Raw genomic sequence first — 22,546 nt, 5'->3', positions numbered from 1 at the left:
CATAAAGATTATGTTATTTTGTGATGAAAAGAATAACGTTCTTATTTTAGTTTATACAATTCGAACAAAATTATTTCTAAGACGATGATTATATGATACAATAATAAATTTTATATTTTTATAATAAACATGCTAATACTTTGGTCTATAGTATATTTTTTTTTTACTTTTTATCTGTCATAGTGAAAGTATAATCTAATTCTAATTGATGATAAAACTTTAACAAAAAATTCTGTCATGCTCGTCCTGACTCCAAACGATTTAATTAAAAACATTACAATATAAAAATAATTATAAAATAATAAAACTGTATTTATTTAACATATCATGACAATATGGGTTTTTACCTAAATCCAACTTTAATTTAATCTAAATATTTAATAAAAATATCTGGACCTATCTTGCCTCTAGTTTTCTTTAAATATATCAATTAAAACCGATTTAAATTAAATTCTATAAAAAAATACAGAGAATGTCCATCTTTAAATACAATTATTAAGATATTTTTTACATAAAGAAAAAACAATATATTTATATTAAAAAATGATTTGAAAGATCTTTCAGAAGATTTGCAGCTATATAAACGACAGTAATTTTTGAATTTATATGGAAATGATAATTGTTGTTAACCAAACCAATTTCTGTATACCCATATATTTCAAAATTCAACAACTCCACTCATGCTATAAAAAGGGAATTAAAGATTTTTTTAACAAAGTTTAATTGTTTTATATAAATAATGAAATAAAGAAAACTTAAATATAAAATTATTAATTAACGAATAACGAATTCTTATACATTGTCAATAAAATTATTTCACAATTAATTTTAGATATATTTAATGTGTCTTTTTTATAAGACGTGATAATATCTTAAATCTATAAATACATTTTCATTCCAATGCAGAATAATATCATGAATAACTGTTTCTGGCAATATTGGAAGAATAAGATTGAATGAAAACGGATAGAAACCATAAATTTCTAAGCTCTTAAAAGTAAGATTCGTCGGTAAAAACATAACATTCATTACCCAAACTAAGGTAGTTGTAAATTGCGTTTTAATTTAGATTATTTTATTTTTATTTTATAGATATAAAAATATACGAGTTTAATTTTTTTTATTAATTTGGTGTATAAGGAGGTAGTATAATCTTTCAAAGACTCTTAATCTTTGACATTGAACGTTCATACTCTTGCATACATGGCGTTCGCCTTCGAGACGTTAAGAATAATAATATTTTTTAATTGTTGAGGTAGTTGTTTATGGGAGTTTAATGTATGTTATTATAATATATATAGAGTTTTTTAAATAATTTATAAACTATATTAAAAAAAATAATAAATATTATTTATATTTATTAATATTCGTTTTTCTTTACCGACTCATTTTTAAAACACAACAATTTAAATTCTCTGAATTCATTCGTATATTTTAATATGTATTTTATTTTCAATTATATTTCCTGAATTGATATGTAATTTTTCATAATATAAAGTGATTATAAAGTAATATTCGGTTAGAATTTTTTTTAACTTATTAATAATGTATATACTCTTTAGATATGTTTTAATATAAAATCTTTAAAGAAAATAATATGTTGTTTTACCATTAGATCATTTGATAAATTTAATTGAAGTATATTCTTGATTACAAAGGTTTGGTAGTGGTATAAAATAATGTATACTTGAATAAATACAATAGATGAAATACATTGTTAAATATAAAAGCATTAAAGTGCGGGAAGTGGGAGGGGACACAAGAAACAAGAGAATATATTGATTGGGGACAAGAAAGCGGCATTTTAACATTTAATATCTTTCATTATTACCTTTATGTATTAAATTCATATTATAATCAGATTTAAATAATAATTAATTTTTTGTACGTTGATTTTGTGTGAATCTATATTCTATAATGATTTATTATGATATATTATTGCATAAAAAATTTATAAAATTTAATTTGAATTAATCGATTAATAGATCAGATACTAATAATAATTTCATAAAGAAAATCATGAAATGAAAATGGTGATGGGTGAGGGTGTTTTTTTGGTGGTGGCTGGAAAAAGGGGATTCCTTGTTCTATGCAATTGACTGCATCATTAGAAACGGCTACCGCTTGGGATGCCTTTGGGTTGGGGGCATCAACAAGCTGCAGCCTGCAGGGCTCATGTCCCAACACCCCTTCGTCCCCTCGCACCGCCTCACGTCATTTGTCTTTCATATTAATCCTTGAAAAATAATCTTAGTGACCAAAAATGTCTTATAATATGATTTTAACCAATTTTTTTTTAATTTGCCAAAATGACCAACTAAATCGCAATGCGATCGATAATTCGCAACGCGATCTCCGGTATCGCAAATCAGTTTCCAGATTCGCAATGCGATTCTGACTATCGCATTGCGATTTTCTAAATTCACGCTGTGATTTTTCGAATTCGCAATGCGAATATGTAAATCGCAATGCGAATATGTAAATCGCAATGCGAATATGTAAATCGCAATGCGATTATGACTATCGCAACGCGATTCTGATTATCGCAACGAGATTCTGACTGTCGCAACACGAATTTCAAATTCGCAACAAGTTTTAGTTTCGCACACAATGTTTTGGGTATAAATATGCAGCAAACAACTCAACCTAAATCCCTAAATCGCAACTCATTCCATCTCCATCTATCACTCTCTCCGCGCGACATCCGTTCCTAAACGACATCCTTCCCATCCGGCAACAGGTTTTAGTTTCGTACTCGTTTGTTTAGTAAATAATTTACAATAATGAATCATCTAATGTTGATCATGTTTGGATAGATTTGTGTTTTGGAGGGTCCTGGGAGAATGTTCATGGTGTTTTACAATATGCCTTTACCATGAATCTTCAACTAAAACTGTCATTAAAAAGTTAACTTATGAAACTCTAATGTTACGTGTTGCAAATAAATTGAATTTAGAGCCCTTAAGTGGATTATGCTATCTTATCAGAGAAAAGGTAAAGTTTATTTGTTAACCGACAATGAATGTTGAACGATTCATTGCTTACATTAGTGTTTCGCAATGATGCTACATTGTATGTTGTTGAACCTAGAAGTAGTGAAGTTGGGTCAGTAGCGGGTAGTAATCAACTAAGTTTTTCAACCCAGTTTATGGTGCTCAAAATTAATGGTTCCACCACAATTTCATCACCAAACAAATTTCGTTTCACCACATTTCCAATACCACAATCTCAAAACCCACAACATTTCCCTAATCCAAATCCAAATCAACTTTCAGCACCAAATTCCGGTTTTCGTATTGACCAGTTAGATGATGATGAGCCAACAGAAAAAATTATGAGTACTAGTCAGTATTCAATTTGATCTTGGTCAATACCCGGACTTTGATCTTGGTCAATACTCGGATTTGATGGTGTGTTCAGAAAAGAAACAGACCCTGCGTGTAATGATTTGATATTGGTCAATACCAGAATTTTGATGATAAACAGCCGCTGCCGAGGAAGATGTTGTTGATGATAATGAGGAGAAGTTACGACTGTGAATGAACATGTTGAACATACATTCTGTATTTCTAACCCTGAAGAAGAAAAGAGAAAAAAAATCCCCAAAGAAAAGTCCTCGAAGAAATGCCACGGGAGTATACTGGAATATGCCAAATTACTTCAGATACCGGAAAAGAGTTGGTAAAGAAGCAGTTTATTGTTACACAAAATATTTGTCAAGAAAGATGATGTTCTGATACAAAGGAAGACATGAGATAGTTGTATACGAAATGTGTGGGAAGATGGCTATCAACTAAAAGTTAACAAATCAAGCAATATTGTTTGAAACAAGGTGTATGATTGAAAAAAACTGTACGTGGCGTATGATTGCAAAGAGGATAAAGATTGCGAAATGTTTCAAGTTAGGACTTTTATTGATAAACAACATGTTCAAGAACCCAAGTTCTTCCTCACCATAGACAGGCAAACAAAAGGTGTTGGGTGGTTCTGGCCGAGTTAATGTTTTTGAATGGCAGGGTATATCGGGGACATGAAAATACGACTGACATGAATGCTCGGTTCAAGATTAGTATCCATATTCTCACTTGGAGAGCCAAATGTTTGCCTTGGAATTGTTGAGGGGGTCGCCATAGCATCGTTTGCCCAACTGTCGGCTTATTGTCATAATTATATAAAAATTTACCTTAAAGGCCCAAATAAAAGCCTGAAAGTTTATTTGAACCATCGCCATGCAAACTTTTTCGATCATCAAAGGCAGACGACAAATTCCATGTAGCTTTCCATAGATACGAACCCCACAGAAACATGTTCCATGCATTTAGGTCCTCTACCAATTTAATTAGATCATTAGGAATAGGTTGTCTGGTCTCTCTGCCTAAAAAGTCGACATGCAAAAGTATTAGAAGGCATACTCGGACAACATCGACGTCATCCATCCGAGTAAAACCATCTTTCTTATTCAATAATCTCGTCAAGTCTTCCACGTGTAAATTCGGCTTCTCCATTGACAGCTCAGGGAAAAACCCGAGATAACCATGATAGGCGGGTAATATTGTCTAGTGTACCGACCATATCGTGTCTGAAGCGTAGACCGGTGATTAAGCAAACTCCTCCCGCCTAAAACACGTATAGCCAGTGGAAAATCAAACCATATCTCTTCATCACGACGTTGTATAGTCTGGTAGATCGCTAGTCATGGTTTGAAGAAACAGATGGGTCAACATAGCATCTCCACCCGGATGTTGTACTTTCAGCCATGGCCCGAAGCAGTATCCTCAAATATTTTTCTTTGTGCAGGTGAAAGCTTCGACGCAATTGTTTTGGCCAGGCTTACTTTATTTCTTAAGGTCAATTGAGCCGAATAAAAGTTCTACAAAAACAATAAACATACCAAGTTAGATATACCAAAACTACACTATGAAGATATACCAAGAACAATAAACATAAAGAGTAGTAGTTATTCTTCAAACTTAAATTTGCAACACTGTGAATTTAGTATTTGTCTTTTTTTTGTTGAAGAAATGCAATTCATTCAAGTTTCAATTTGCAGAAGAAGAATAGTTTCTGAAACTTAAAATCGCAACACGAAAATGAAAATCGCAACACGAAAATGCTATCGCAACGCGAAACTAAAATCGCATTGCGATTCTGTCGTTGCGAATTTCATTTCGCGTTGCGATTCTCGGTTTCAAATACAAATTGAAACTTGAATGGATTGCATTACTTCAACCAAAAGACAAAACAAGACAAATACTAAATTCACAGGGTTTAAAGACTAAACAGTTTAGCAGTATTGGCAGCAATGAATGAATTTAATAAGCAATCTAAATGAAATGGTTAATCTATTATTGAAATTACCAGTAAACTTATCATCAATTTCAATATGAAAACCTAATAATAATGCAAAAATTTCAAAATAAAATTAAATAAATAAAAAACCCTCGGTGGTTGATTTGGTTGATTTTTCATTTCTGACTGTGAATAATTGTGAGGGTGGCTCTGAGAGATGGAGATAGACGGATTTCGCCGGAGATGAGGACTGATTTCGTCGGAGATGGGAACGGATGTCGCCTTAGAGAGTGAGAGATGGGACTGAGTTGTGATTTAGGGTTTTGGTTATGAGTTGCGATTACGGGATTACTGTGGGGTTCAGTTTCCGATTGGAATTTGAAAAAATACGCGTTGCGATAATAATGGCGCTTTAAAAATCGCATTGCGATAGTCAGCACCGCGTTGCGATAGTCAGAATCTCGTTGCGATAGTCATAATCGCATTGCGATTTACATATCCGCATTGCGAATTCGGAAAATCGCAACGCGAATTTGGAAAATCGCAATGCGATAGTCAGAATCGCGTTGCGAATCTGGAAACTGATTTGCAATACCGGAGATCGCATTACGATTTAGTTGGTCATTTTGGCAAATCCAAAAAAAGTTGGTTAAAATCATATATTATAAGGCATTTTTGGTCACTGAGGATATTTTCTCTAATCCATTTTCATTCAAATATACAACATTTATACATTAATTAATCTTGTTCCCTATTCCTAGCTTTCTTATCTTGTTTTCACTCCCCCTCCCACAAATGCCAATGGATTAATTCCAATTTGCTTGTTTACTTGTAATTAACTTTCTACACAAATTAGTTATTTCGACTTTGTTATTTAATTTTCCAAGAGTGTTTTTTTATAATTATAATATATAATAGATATAGTGTCAAATCAGTTTTTAATGTTTAACGGAATAATTATTATGATTTTAGTATTTAATATTTTTAGGTCAAAATAATTATTTATTGAACGAAAATTATTAATTGACTAATAATTAATACTTTTTACGACTAGATGGATACATTATACTGAAGTGGTGAACTAGATGCATTCCTTTTAAACCCCGGTTTCATCTCATGACACTGATTTTTTGGAAAATAATGTATTCCTCAAAATGTTTGGACTAGCCCCGCATGTGTGTTTTAAATTCGGATCTATTTGATTTTGGATGTATACAAGGGAGGTAATACTGTCACTGTCCTGTAAAATGTACTTGTAGTAATAAATCTTTGATATTGTATTTTTCAAAAAAGTAAAATTAAGTTCAAAGATCGTAAATGTTTTTTTTGTTTAGATTAAAATAATTATTTTAATCGTTAGAAAACATGTTTAACTTGATGCACGAACCAAGCGACCTCAACAATAAAGAAATTGTTGTTATTCTTTGAAGTCTCGGGCATGAGCACCATAAATGTCAAATGGTTTAGAGTTATCCTTAAACAAATATTGTCTTGTACTTACCTCAGATTAATTATAAAAAACCTTGATTAAGTTCATTAGATTGAATGTTGGTTCGATATTGGATTAAATTGAAAATTAAAAAGTGAAATTTAAAGTTTAAGGACTAAATTAAAAAAAGAAACTAAAATTTAAGTTTTGCATAGCTATTATTCCAAAAGTTAATCTCAGTGGAATTTGATGGAAAAGGATGGCTTATATTTTGTGTTTATATTGTATAGATTTTGGTAATTAGATGATTAATATATTTTTTATAATGTTTGGAATTATGACGTAAATAAGGAAATATTGTTAAAAATATCAAAATCTCAAGTGCTCTCTCTCTTTTTGAATAATCAAATGCAATCTTTTCATTATTCACATCGATTTGAGAAAGAACCTAGGAAAAAGTTCAATAATCTTCTTCCTTAATCATGGTAGCCATGGATGAGTTTTTGAAGAATTCAAGTGAGAGAAAATCCGAAACAGAACTCATTGAATATTTTCAAGTATTAGTAAATTCAACCTTATATTATGCTAACCCGTAGCTTAATCTTATATTTTATCTATTCCTTGAATCAATGATGGGGTAAGATTCAAACAAACTCTAAAAAGTGAATAATAGGGTTTATATATTTCAGTATTGCTAGTGTTACTGTTATCACTGTAATTGGATCACCTGAAAGATTTAGAATTTATATATGCAGATTTTACAGCTTGTTCTTCAGTTGTTGTCTGAAAATCAGACATATGAGAAAATTTCGGGAAGAAGATGGGGGAATGGATTGGTTGTTAGTTCTTGGGTTTCATCTTAACTAATTCTTTTCGGTTGATAGATCTTCATGCTTGTCGTCAACTGTAGACTTGAGAAATAAGTTATGACAATTATCGGTGGCTCAACTATTCTGATTTGAACAAAGAATTATGGTTGGTGTTAGAAATTTGTAAGTGAAAAAATAATCATCAAAGCAATATCAACATAAAATAAGATATGTACAATAATGAGATTTAATGTATTCGACCTTACTACCTCCACGGGAGAGAAGAACAAATATTCCTTATAACGTAGAAATAACAAAGGGTATAAATATATGATATAAATATCATAAAATTTGATAGCTATACCTAAACCTGATGTGTCTCAAAACACTCTCTTAACATCCTTTAAAATTATCTCTGCAACGTAAATCCCAAATTGCGGAGACTAAATATTAAATCTCTCCAAAATAAAATTTTCACATAATTTAAAGATTAAGACGCATTTCTCTATTTATAAAGTCCAATACTTGATCACCAAGAGTTCTTATTCATAAAATCATTACATAAAATAAGTATTTACTTACTAATAAACTCAACTATCAAATAATCTTTAACTACCATAATTATAATAAAATCCAACTTAATTACCAATTATAATTTGGGTCAAATATAACAAACTACCCCTTTGACCCAAATTTTATAAAAAAATGGTCTTCAAGTTTTCAACAACTTCAATATTTACGTAAATCACATATCCGTTAAATACTGCCATTAAGTTTATACAACTTCAGTTCTTAAGTACTTTCTGTTGAATAAAGAGAATTACTCTGTCTCCAAAATCACTAACAAAATTCAAAACAAAATTCCTTCAAAAACTCAACAATCGGAACTATAGCTCTATACCACTTGTTATGAATTTGTAAGTGGAAAAATAACCAAAGCGATATCAACATAACACAAGACATGCACAGAAACAAGATTTAATGTGGTTCGACCTTGTCTACCTCACATGCGAGAAGAACAATAATCCACTATAAATGTAGAGATCACGAAGAGTACACATAAAGATATCTCATATATACTAAAATATGATATCTACACCTAAACTCGACGTATCCCAAGAAACTTCTCAATTTCATTACAAACTCATCTATGCAACATAAATTCCAAAGTTGTAGAGACTACAAAAGGATGCATCTCTCCAAATAATTCTCCTTGACTTGATTCTAAAGAGTAAGACTCTCTTTATAGAGTAAAATACTCGGTTATTAAGAATTCTTATTCCATAAGAATTCTTGCCTAAAATAATATCTACTTATAATATTAATGACTAGAATTACAATAAATCAAATTTAATTACCAATTATAAGGTTAACCTATGATTGAAACTAATTACATATTTGGATGAATTCGGGATGAAATTAGAAATTTTAAAGTTTGATGATCAATTTAGAAAGATGATCATAATTTAAGTATAAATTAGAATATTCAAAAATTTAAAATTAATTTATAATGAAAGTCATAGTTTTGAAGATAAAATTAGAATATTTAGAAATTTAAATATCAATTAAAATGATAGTCGTAATTTGAAATATACTATGCTACTCGTAAATCATAACAAGCAGTGTATATATATATAAATACAGGCAGTGTATATATATATAATAACAGGCAGTATATGAGGAAAAGAAATAGGGCATGAATATTGGCATTCATGACAAGGTTTGTATGGAAAGCCCACTTCAAATTCTAGATTCTCTATGTTGGCCAAAATTTGAACACTTTTCCCTCTAAAAAAACCCGAGTGTGAGCCGAAGCCGAACAGGTGTTTGCAAAATGCGTACAAGGAACTCCGTTTCTCAAACCCCACCCCGGAGATCTGCGAGGCTTCTCAATAAAAAACCTATAAAACCACAAGATTTGAGCACCGCAATTTCCGAGAAGCCGATAACATCAACCAATGTTTCAACAAATTGTGAGAATTCGAAGCCTGTTTTGCGAAGATCTCCGAGATCCAATAGCGCATCAAGTAATCCTTCAGAAAACTTGTGAATTCAACATCTGGGTTGCGAAAATCTTCAAGATTGAACAGTGGGCCTTTGTCTAACAGCCGAGGAAATCAATTTTCTGGACGAAGAAGGCCGAGTCTAGGAAAAAGAAGAGTGTAGAGGGGGAACTGTTTGGTGAAGAGAAAAGGAAATCTTATTGGTTTGAAAGCGGTTTCGGTGGAAGGGAGAGAGAGTGAAAGGAATGAAGCTTTTGGGGTTAAGAGAAAGGGAAAGCCTGACGTGGAAGCTGATAGAAATGTTCAAGGGTGGACAAGTGAGCAGGAATTGATTTTGCAAAATGCAACAAAAATAATTATAATATTTGATAGTTGTGTCAAATTTACTCATATTATTTTTTTGGAACATTTGTGCATTGAACATTTATTTTTGGATAAAAAATGGCTGAAAATCGTTAGTCAACTGATGATTAACTCTGAGTGTTGACGAAGCACACACGCGTGAAGGGGAGAGTTGACATGGACATCCATGTCATCGAGATCGCTGATGTGACACTTCCACATTATTTTTAAAAATTATTATTTATATTTGTATATTATTCATTGTGCACCAATCCGTCTAGACTACTTGCTTGAGTAATGATGAAATGCATTATATTTAATAGATACTTCTGTCTTAATTCATAAAAAAACAAAAAACAAAACATGTGTTGCTATTCATAACGTGGAAGAATGAATGTCGATGAAACGAAACAAGATTACATGGACTTACGGGGAAGAAAGAGATTTTGAATGAGGCCCTATTCTTATAAAAAATGCAAAGATAATTAAGGCTGACCTTGATATCTCCTTCACTAAGTGCTCTCCTCATCGTAGAAACAGAACCGAAATCCATTAAGGGGAAATCCAGAAAATTAGGCTTGATTGCAGCCCCTTGCAGAGATCCCATTGAACTTAAACAACCCGAGCTCACCCTTTTCTGGAACGATGTATCGCCAAGCAATTCATTTTCTTGATTTAAGCTTTCGTCTATCTCCACAACAGGAGTCTCAAAATCCAGACCACAGCCAGTGGCGCTTGTATTGCTGCGTTGCCATTAGATCCTTTCGTACTCACAGAACCTCTAGAAGTTGCTCATTTGGAAATGATTCGATATATGCGGCATTAAGTTCGTCTGAAGTAATGACATCTTCACTGCACATGGCTACAGTCATGGGATCAAGGCCCACAATTGGTTCTTCGACGATCGGATCTAGAGCTCTGAACATATCAACTTCCTCTTCGAGGTTATATTCTGCGGAGGTCTGAACATGTTCTTTCTACATTATGCAAGAAAAGATAAAAAGGCAGGATTAGAAACAAACATTGTTAACCATTAAATATGATCTTTAGCTGAAAGCAAAAATGGTGAAAACTACGATTCAGTATGGAAGAAATCTAGCAAACAAATTACTAGTAAACATCTTTTATAGAAAAGTCTATTGCAATTGAATTGCCCATAATCATCATCAGAAATGTTAAATTCGAAGAATATAGTAAACAAATTATAGTACAATCACACCAAGAAGTTGAAGAAAATGAAAGAAATCTTCAGAACAAGAATTCAGGATATTGAGTATCATTTTTCAATTATATCCTAATATGAAACAATCATTTTTCAATTATTTTCAATATATTACTTTTTTTTCATTTCAGCCTTGTTTGGTTGCTGAGAAAGTTTCTTTAAGAAAATAAAACAATCGGAATCCCTCCTTTCACAAAACCCAAAAGAACATAAACATGAAGGCTTAAGGATCCCCAAAAGTTGATGATTTCAATAAGGAAAAATCACCCAAAGGCTTGAAATTTGAACCGGAAATAACAGTTTATCATTTAGCAAACATCAAAGAGCACCAAATTCTTCAATACAGAAATCAAATCTGAAAACCCACTTCATAACTAGAGCTAATCAAACAAAAGAAGATCACCCAGAGGAAATCAGAGCAATGAAAACAAATCAAAAGCAAAGATTGAGATGTTGATTATATATACCATTGAGGCATTGGGTTTCTGGGTTTTGCATCACTCTTCAAGCAACTCAAAATCTTGAGGAAAGTTCTACAAGTAAGGGAGAAACAGCTTGGTCTCTGCATACATTTCTAACCCACGAAAATCAAACACTTTCCTTCGATTCTTCAGTGGAAAAACACAACTTTCTGTCACACACTCGACGAATAAGAGATGATGAACTCAGTAGAAAGCAGAGTTGTTAAACCTAAATATCTAAAAATCAGGTTTATGAATAACAATACGTGTTTTGTTTTGTTTTGTTTTCTTTTCTTTTATGAAATTCATATGGAAGTATCTATTAAATACAATTTGTTTCATTCACTGTTTAAGTAATCTAGTCTGATGGTAAAACGCGGAGAGGTTCAAGTCCCCTTTAATGCATTTCATCATTTTCATTTGCACCAATTATAGAGTGACACATATCACTCTCTGATTGGTGTTGGTGTGAATTAATAATATAAAAATATAAATAATATTTTTTTAAAACGACGTGAAAATATTACGTTAACGATTTCGATGATCTGAACGTCCACATCAACTTTTCCCTTCACGCGTGCGCGCTTCGTCAGTACCCTTCGTTAACTGTCAGTTGATTGATGGTTTTCATTCAGCTTGAGTTATTTTTTACCTAAAAATAAATATTCAGTGCATAAATATTAAAAAAATATGAGTAAATTTGACACTACTGTCAAACGTCAAGATTATTTTGTTGCATATGCCTTTGCAAAAAGCCCATCTTTCAGCAAAACCAACTCCTAATTTCTGGAAGAAGGTTTCCAAGCTGGTATTTTCCCCTTATTCCTTGATATTGGAGTTCAATTTATTGGATTTTCTTACATGACATAGTTTTGTAGGTTGATGTGCATATTCTTTAAAACTAAGGTTTGTAATTCCCAAACTTCAAGAACAAAAAAAGAGAGTAGCTGTACTGGATTTGTTTTTATTTTTTTGAATGAATTGTACTGCTTATTGGTTGATAGTTACTGTTCTTTAAGTGAAATTTATATATATTTTTAATAATGTTTTCCCTTTTCCATCAACTACTTTGGCTTCAATCCTAAGGGATGATGTGATGCTCACAGTTAAGGTCTTATCTGCGTCATTTTATTAATTTCGAGTGAATTCAAAGATCAAGGTGGTAAAACGTAGTGGCTTAAGTTGTATTAGGGTTAAATTTGATATCCACTGCTAATCTATGAATTATGATGTCCTTTTCCAAATATAGTAGGGTGAAGTTTCGACTTACAAGCTGCTTATATGTTCCGTTTTTTACCTAGATTTATTTAATCATTTATGAAAATGCTTGGTATTATGAACATAGGATGTATCTATTTTTGTTACACTGTCTCAGACATGCTTGGCATTTATATCAAGAAAAAAAATGTTTTGTTTATGCTATAATCATCAACTTCTTGTCTAGTTCTACAAATGCACCCGAGTTAGGACTATAAATGCAAGGAATAAATCTGCCTTTTCTGAATCCGGTTGAATATCAAATGGATTAGATGTAGAAAATAAATTTTTGCTTTACGGTCAAAGTTTTATTGTAATGGAAAATATAGCATTCTATTAATGGAAGGAAATGTAATTATAAAATCACAGCGTTAGAGCAAACAAAGCCAGACCAGTATGCTATGCTTCATTCAGTTCTGTTTAGATGTGAAGGCAGCACTTTATGGTGCATTTGTAATTATATTTGAATGGTTATTCATAAATTTACAGAGTAGCATCTGCGTTTGTAAACCTATTCTTATCCGAAGATTCACTGCTGTGATGTGTTTCGCTGTCAAATAGTTTTCCGTTTGCTATTATGCTGTAAGCTTTAGCTGATCTACTTAAGAGTAGAAAATCTATTGCAGGTGCCGGGAAAATCTGCACATGATTGCTTTGATAAGATCCACTCTAACCATTTAACTCCAATTCACCCTCGGCCTCTATCGAGGTCAAAAAGAAAAAGACTCATCACCCATCGAGCACTTATCATTCTCTTTAAGCAAATTGCTTAAACCCGTTTCCCCCAAGCATAAAAGGTCTAGGAGTAGTAAACATAAAAGCCTTCTTGTACAGAAAAAAACAATGAGACATTTGTTACAAAGGTAATGTTACGAGGGCCGCGGTGATGAAGCTGATCTATTCTCCATTCTTGAACCCAACACAAGTCCATCTATGCATGCTCCACCAAACGTTGCGTTTTCCACCCCAACAAAGTTTTTGGCAAGAACAGGGATTTCTCCAAAAGTGTCATGAGAGATCTTCTGGTTCTAAGAAGCCCCTTTCAAAATTTGGCAACACTTCTAAAGAAGTCCTTATTAGTCCCTCAGTGTTGAAGCAGATAAAATATAGAGCCTTGCATGAGAAGTACATCGACCAGCTACATTGCAGGGAAGCCAAGAGAAAAGCAGAATCTGCAAGGTGATCTCAAATTCATGGAATCGATAAGGTTCGAGCGGCAAAAAACAAATTGGTTTCTGACACTAGAGATGTTATTAACCAGCTGCAAAATCAGCAGACCACTTCTGCTGATAACTCTTGGATTTGGATAAAGATGACGATGTTGATAGTGGCGACGATCAAGGTGATCTTCAGCTTTAACAAATTATTTTAGTTGTATCAGGCTCTGCTATAACTAGCATGCCCCATTAGAGCTGTTGACTTGTGACCCTGTTATTTTGCCTAAATCAAGCCTTGGAAAATCTATGCTGCACACAAATATCGTTTCTTTAACATATTTTTTGATAAAGATTTTCTGGTAGGTGTTAAAGTTCCATTAGCTGTTGCTTCAAATATTAAAGTGCTTATATTTGATAATACTAAGAAGAAATTGTGTATTTTGGGAGCATGACCTAAACAATTAAATAATAGAGGTGAAAATGCAGTGGATACTAATGATGTTGAAAGCTTGGTAATCACTGATTTGCCCCAAAGAAGAAAATAAACAGAAAAAAGTACTTTTTGGTAAAGTACTTGTTTTTTTATACATTCAATATGATTTGTAAATACTTCTAGAAATAAATTTGGGCATATGGTGTCGACGTTCACCCTAAGATTCGAGTATCTAATTATATATTGCGCTGTAATATGGTCACCATGAATATACGGTTTCATCTTTTCATTGAGCGGCTTTAGTAGTAAAATGAAGTGTTGTTCTTTTAGAGGTTCTAAGTTCGAGCAGTTACGTCTGTACGTCTGTAGGGTATGTGCGTTGTTAATGACTAAGAAAAATTATAAACATATAACACCTTGTAATCAGTTCATTCTAATTAAAAAAAATACTTACCTACAGTTGGCTTGATGATACTTTGGAAAGAGGCATTTTGCCTAAAACTTTTGCCGTGTAGGAGATGTTGTTACTGATGTATATATTTGCTGGTCCTAAGGAAAAAGTGTTGCTTTTCTTAGTGTGGTTTGTTTTGTGCAATTAAGATGCACTTTTCATGATTTAGAGACAAACAGTCACCACCTCTTGCCAATATGAGTTTCAATTATTGGTTAGTAATGTCTACCACAACAATAGGAAATGAAAGGAAAGAAACATTGATGGACCACTAATCTGCGCACACTTTTCTCTCAAATACATTCTTGTTCCATTAAAAAAATGAACAAAATGTTTTCTTTTTCAACCATTTAACAGTGTCAAAGAGAGAAAATGATAGTTCTATTATAACATACTCCCAAGGGTACATTAATTCATGGTGGGTTGTGAGATTGATTTGATAAATGAACAGAGCTTATATAATAGGAAATTGTTGTTACAGATTCAGATAAATCTCATCCCTTAAAGGCTTTGTTGGATAACAATCTTATGATGAACTCTATAGACTGTTCCTCCATAGCCTGCATTTCTGAACAATGCTTGCTTTATCTCTTCAGCGCTCATCAAGTTCTGTGCAACCTGATACATTAGAAGAAACACTCGTTATCGATAAAAATGCGGTGAGTGGCGAGTTCGAGACTTCCACATCGACATGAATTTCTGAAAACATACCCCTGAGCAAGAAGCTTGCATTGAAAAATCATTGAAACAACTTATCACACACTTGAATCTCGAGGCCTAGTGCTTCCAATGTGTTCACCGTAGATAGCAGCAACCCTGGTTTGGTGGCACACCGGATATCGATTCGAGTATCAGTTTCACTCCGCTTTACTTCAAACTGTGTATGGAACAAAAGTCTTCAATTACTTTTGTTCATTTACTGGATTAATAGTGTAGAAACTGAAAGCAGATATCATTTTACCTTAGGGGAGCTCCTCACCATCATTTCATTCGGCTTTAGCTCCTTCATGTTGTTCATTAAACTCAAATGATTGAACCCCACTTTTGTTTCTTCTTCCTGCATCTTTTTGATCCTTTCTAGAAGCTCTTTCATGTAATCTATGGTATCTCCAAGTATAGATGTTCTATCCATCTGCAATTTTTCACATTTCCTCTGTCAATCCCAGAAGAACTCTTTCAAACTTTACTAAAAAAAATTAAACTTTTAACAAATTAGAGAAAGTAGGGTGACCTTGCTGATCTTGGGAACTATTGATCTGAGCATTGAGAGTCTGTCATTTAGTCTCTTCCTCCTCCTCCTCTCTGCCATTAGATTCTTTGAAGGCTGACCTTCTAACCTCTTACTCTTGGTCTTCTTCTCCACCAACAAGTCCATGTTGAAACCTGAATGTTGCTGGTTTGCTCCATCTCAACTTTGCAACTACTCACGATTTCCTCCAAGCTGTGTTGTTGGTGGTCAGTGCTGAGAAGGCCAAACTGATCTTCATCGTCAACCATCGATGGGTAGTCTTCATGAGCAGCTGGGAAAATGGAGTCGAAGAATCCATCTCCGGCACCGTGAATGCGTCGCAGCAAAAGGGTAGGGCTGATGATCGTTGAAAGGACATTCAAAGCTAGGGTTTTCATCAGTTGCAGTAGAGAACCCTAGAAAGGAAAGATTTGGGGTTGTGGCCAAGGTGGGATTTTCATCAAAAGGATCGATGTTCCATCCATTAGGGAAGAACTCGGTCACCCCATTTGAAGAAGTGGTCCTACTGTCTCTTCTTGGAGTCAATAACTCCTCCAATAAACCATGCTGTGAGAGCTCCATTACCTTCTCTCTCTTCCACACACACTCTCAATCTGTTTTTTTTTAAGATTGTCTGATTGAGAACTTGTCTAAAAAGACAACCTTGAAAACATGAAGATGCACCAGCTTAGAACAAGTTATTATATAACGAATAAAAGACCTTGAGAGAGAGATTAATAATGGGAATCTGCTAATTTCTCTCCCAAGGTGAATTCATGTCTTTTTCACCGAAATTTTCATTCAGACACCTTAAATATTTAATTATTCCTAACCCCCCGAAGTGCTTTGACCCACAAATCTGCCTGTCTAAACTCTTAACCCCAAAAAAATGATGACTTGAGCTTAGCATCATCCTCTTTCCTTCCCCCCCCCCCCCATTTCATTACCTACAAATATTATTAAAAATTTTATTCGATACAATTGTTTAGTTTAATAAGATGGAGAATTAGATTTTTAAAATAAAATTAAGAATTTAATTTTCATATAGTGAATAAAAAAATTGAGATATCATTCCCGTAATTATCTCTATAATATTTGATCTAAATTAATTATCAATAAATTTAAAAATATACGATTAAATAAAAATTATTATAATTTAAATATTTTATAAATCAACATTATATAAATTTTAATTTATAAAATATATTTATTTTTATTTGAAGTATAAGGATTTAAAATTTAATATTTAATGGTTAATTTTAGCTTTTAAAATTTAAAATTTGAACTTTAAACTTTTAATATTTTTAATAAACTAATATCAAATTATTATTATCATTATTACTACCGATTCATCACTTGAAATAATGCATTAACTTTTATCCATCTTTTCCTCTGTTTTGCTTAATTATTATATGATACAGGAAAATATTGTTACTCCATCATTATCATTCCCATAGAGATGTCTATAAATATAAATAAATCCTAAAAAGATTTCATCCGATTTACTAGATTTAAACAGAAAGTTATAATCTGAATTAAATTCTAAATATTAGTTTTAATATTTTAATTAATTTTTTAAAATATTAATACTATATCAGTTATATCAGTTTAAACGTTAAAATTAATATCAACTTAACATGAGACTTATTTAAAATATACATATAAATATTTACACGTGTACTTATAAACATAACTAATTAATTCAGATAAAAAATATTTATTTCACTAATAATTCTAAAAATGGGCGTGTGAGGATTTCAAATATCTTACCAATGTCTTAAGTTTAGTTATGATCGAACAATTAAATTGAGAAATTTGAAATTTTGATTTAAAATATATTATATAATTTAATCTAGTTCGGAAATTTTACTTTCTATTTCTATTTCAGTTTAATTTAGATATACAAATTTACAATTCAGTTTAGTTTCAATTTTTTCTATGAAACTCATCTATTTTAGACAAACCGAACTAAAAAAGAACAAACATTAATCTAAATCAAATTCATTTGAATTTTTATAAGATAAACTTAAATAAATAAACTCCTAAAAATAATAATATTAATTTTTTATGAAGTTAAACTTATGTGTTTGTGCTCGATTTAAGCTTAAGTTCATTCTTTTAGATATTAAATTTAAAGTAGTGAACAACTAAAAACTGTCAAATTAAATCAAATTAGAACGAATCAAACATAAAACTTAATTTTTATATAATTTTATTTTATTTTTAAAGACCAATATAATACGATTGATTCATCTTTTATTAAAAAAATCAAACTGAATACATCCTAGGGCCAGCCCCTAATTTGTGCCTTCGGGTGGCTGTTGGAATTTTGCTTCTTCCTCATGGGTAGGATAGGGGGTAGGGATAGAAAAGATTAGGCCTAAATTGTCTTTAGCTTCACAACGACCATTTTACCTAAATATTACACGTACAGTTAATAATTACGTGAGACAATCCTTTATTCTAATATTATTAATCTAGCATTTTTTATGACAATGTACGGATCACCATTCGTGTCTTTGCGGGGTTCTATTCGAACTGGTGCCACATCAAAAAATGTACGAATCGTCATCCGCACCTTATCCGAACAAGTGCCACGTCAAGCAAAGCGAGGATCAACATCCACGCCTTCACGAGGTTTCTAACATGTACATAAGGCGCAAAAAATCATCTGCGCCTTCAGTTATTGGTATCACCTGAGTAGCTCGCTTTTACCCTCTCCCCCTCCCCTATAAATAAGAACCCCTCTATACAAACATCACCACATCACTCCTTCTATTTTTGTTGTAAGGTAAAATTATTTATTATATATATATTTATTATATATGATTGAATAAATTTTATTGTACTAATTATTTTGTATTATTTTTTCAGTTGTAAAATTGAAAAGTGAGATCATACCTTGATATATTTTAACAATACAGTAACAATATAAAATTATGTTATTTAAATTATTATGGAAATTTATAATTGTTTTTTATTAGTTTATATTTAATTCATATACTATTTATTTAATTAGGCGTATTTCAGTTATTGTTTTTGCAGATATAAGACTCTTAATATTTCAAACTCTCAGAATGACACATATTTCAATTATTGTTTACTGTGATGGAGAAATTCGGGAAAATGAAACTGGCGTCGTCTTCGCATCAAATTATTCTATCAGAATATCCTTCAAGAGAAACATAACTCTTGAGGAGCTGATAACAAAAATTTCAAGGAAGGTTCATGTTGGAAGTACTAGAAGATTATTCTCACTTCAGTACAGATTTCCAACCACAATATTTTTGATAACTTATACAGTGTTCGAACTATCCAACGATGACGATGCTGCTATGATGGTTGATTCTCAAAATCAATATTCAGACGTCGATACACCAATGTATGCGAAATTTTTGTTGAAGTGCATGCTGTTTGTGGTATGTCATTATGCTCTTACAATGGGCTGGCTCAACAAGCTGATCAAGTTGATAGTCCAACTCAAGTAATGTGTAATAATTTTAACTCGTTAATGGGAAATCCACCTCATGGTGCCATCCCATCAAGTTCAATGGGGAGACATTCATCAGCAACTTCTTACGATCTGTACCGAGGTGGCTCCACAAATAATTTGTATGGAAACATCGCATCCAGTTCAAGAGAAAGACATTCATCCGCCAATTTCTTTGACCTGAATATAGAAATGCCCTCAACGCATCATCTGTGTAGTACCCATTTGACATGATGCCTTCAAATTCCAAGGGGAGGCATTCAACTGCAAGCTTCTTCGACCTCAATGTCGAGATACCTTCAAGTTCAAGGGGAAGGCATGCAACCACCAGCTTGTTCGACCTAAATGTTGACATCGTGGAGGAACCCTCATATTCATTAGAAAAACCTCATCGTGAGCCAGGTGCGGATAGTGCTGAGACTGGACTATTCGTTTAGCCATAATCATTGCAGTTTAACATGGACTCCGATGATGAAGAAGTACATGAAGTTCCCACAAATACGGTATACACCGAACCTCCAGCACACATGTATGAAGCTAATTATAGTGCAATGTACGGGCCAGAATTTACGAATATGCCGAATGTCAATGACTACGGATTTAACACTTCAGTTGATGATGGTGAGTTATATAAAGGAATGGAGTTCCCATGCAAAGAAAAAGCGATTATGGCAATTAAGAATTACAACATTCGTAATTATGTTCAGTCCAGAGTCGACTGTTCCACCATCGAAAAGTATGTCTTCCACTGTGTCCAACGTGATAACGGATGTAATTGGATGGTTCACGTAACAAAGAAGAAGATAAAAAAACAATAATGTGAAGTAACGGTATACAACGATCCTCACACATGTTGTACTGGAGGGATCAACCAGGATCATTCCAAATTGGACTCTGACATTATCTGCCAAGCCATCATGTTCATGATAAAAGCAAGCTCCCATATAGCTATTACGGTATTGATTTTAACTATACAATTTCAGTATGGGTATACCATCTCATACAGGAAAACATGGAAGGTAAAGCAGAATGTCATTAAAAAACTTCACGATGAATGAGATTCATCTTACAATGAACTACCAAGTTGGTTTAGGGTGGTGCGCATATTGAATCATGGGACAATTGTCGACTTCGAAACTTGCCATGCATACCACAATGATCGAGTTCTTCGCAATCGATGCCAATTCTATCGACTTTTTTGGACTTACATATTTTGTATTAATGTTGTGAAATACTGCAAGCCCGTGGTCCAAATCGACGGGACATTCTTGTATGGAAAATACAAGCAAGTTTTACTATTGGCAGTTGTCCAAGATGATAATCTCAACATTCTTCTAGTTGTTTTTGCCCTTGTTGAAGGATAAGATACAGATTCTTGGGCATTTTTCCTCAGAAACTTACTCTTACAAGTTGTCACGAGTAGAAAAATCTGTGTCATCTCAGATCACAGAGTAAGGATCAAAGCATCAATGGATTCATTGGGTCCAATGTGATAATCACCCTATGTCTAACATCAATACTGTATCTGACACATTGCTGCTAACTATCATGGAAGGTTCAAGAAGAATGATGAGTGTCAATTACTTGTGCGCAAAGGTATGTCAAAATGTTGTTTTTTTATTTCTCAATCATTTTCATTTTTATGGAAACTTAACAGTAAGTTCTACATTTGATGCTCAGGTTACGAACTATTACCTGAAACATTTGAGTTCATGCTTCAAGAGTTGCGAGAAAAGAACAAAGAATGATACAATTACATCAGCCTCATTAACAAGAAATATGGACAAATGCATATGACAAATACCAATATGAACACATGACAACCAATTTGGTTGAGGCTATCAATTCGACTTAAAGGGCACACTATTTACCAACGACTTTGGTTAAATGACATATTTTCGTTTGGGAGCACTTTTGCCAAGCTGGAGGGACAAGCTCAAACTTGGATGCAAAACGGTCATTTTCACCCAAGATTAGTTACGGATCTACAAAAAAACAATTGGGCAGTACACCTCCAAAATACTCCTCGCAGTAGCACAAGGAATACCAGTCACCATGCGCCACCCTAGAAATCATATCCCTATCTATCGAAAACCCCAAATGTATGGAAACATCATTTAGCGTAATTGTACACTCTCCACACGGAAGATGGAATATGTGTGTCTCTAGTCTCAATATATCAACCAATGCAGAAATAAGGTTGCATTCAAGGTTACAATGCCCTTCATATTTTACTACGTAACCAAACCCAACATCGACTAAATACGGTCATACACGAGTATGTATCTCTAACTTAAGGTTATGAATGAATGGATCTAATATACGAGCTTTCTACTAATTTAATACATTTTAGAAATTAAAATAAAACTACTAAACAAATAAATAAACATTAACAATAATTAAAAATACAATAGAATTTAAAATTGTTATTGTATCAGCAAAATGCATTGAGATATGATTCCCATCTAAACGTAGCAAATTGTCTTCTATTTTATAACTGCAAAAATTAATAAAAAGTTAGTATAATAAAATTTAATAAAATAATAAATTATTGATTTATTATAATACAATAAAAATATTTTACATTCTTAATAGAAAGATTGATACTCGAAATAATGAGAGAGTTTGAGATTTGAGTGTGGATTAGAGGTTGTGCTTGGGAGAAAGAGGGGAGAAGTTAGAATGGTTTCCCATAAATGTGGGAGGTGGACGGTTGGGGTATTAAAGGAAAGACACAGATCATTATCTGCGCCTTACGTACATGTCAGAAATCCCGCTAAGGCACGAATGGCGATCCACGATTTACTTAACGTGGCTCCAACTCAGATAAGGTACATATGATGATCCACGCCTTTCTTAACGTGGCACCAGATCAGACAAAACCCCAAAAAGGCATAGATGGCGATCCACACCTTGTCAAAAAGGGTGTTAGATCGGTAATATTAGGAGAAAGGGTATCTGACATATAATTATTG

The 22,546-nt window shown here is 32.8% G+C and overlaps 1 protein-coding gene and 1 pseudogene across 1 annotated transcript; both read right to left on the bottom strand.

The window, feature by feature from the left end:
* Positions 1–10,206: 10,206 nt before the first annotated feature.
* Positions 10,207–11,786, bottom strand: LOC120122724. Its single transcript, XM_039141837.1, has 3 exons — positions 11,562–11,786; positions 10,647–10,849; positions 10,207–10,615 (listed from the first exon to the last, which is right to left on the bottom strand). Exons 1-3 carry the CDS (start codon positions 11,562–11,564, stop codon positions 10,207–10,209), a joined length of 615 nt encoding a protein of 204 aa, XP_038997768.1. The 5' UTR covers positions 11,565–11,786.
* A 3,430-nt stretch (positions 11,787–15,216) lies between these two features.
* The window catches only part of LOC120122692, a 29,795-nt pseudogene continuing 22,465 nt past the window's right edge, over positions 15,217–22,546 (bottom strand).

This window comes from Hibiscus syriacus, unplaced genomic scaffold (assembly GCF_006381635.1).
Source record: "Hibiscus syriacus cultivar Baekdansim isolate YM2019G1 unplaced genomic scaffold, ASM638163v2 tig00110387_pilon, whole genome shotgun sequence".
Taxonomy (NCBI): domain Eukaryota; kingdom Viridiplantae; phylum Streptophyta; class Magnoliopsida; order Malvales; family Malvaceae; genus Hibiscus; species Hibiscus syriacus.
Note: the sequence above shows the minus strand (reverse complement) of the source record. Positions and strands in the feature narration are given on the sequence as shown.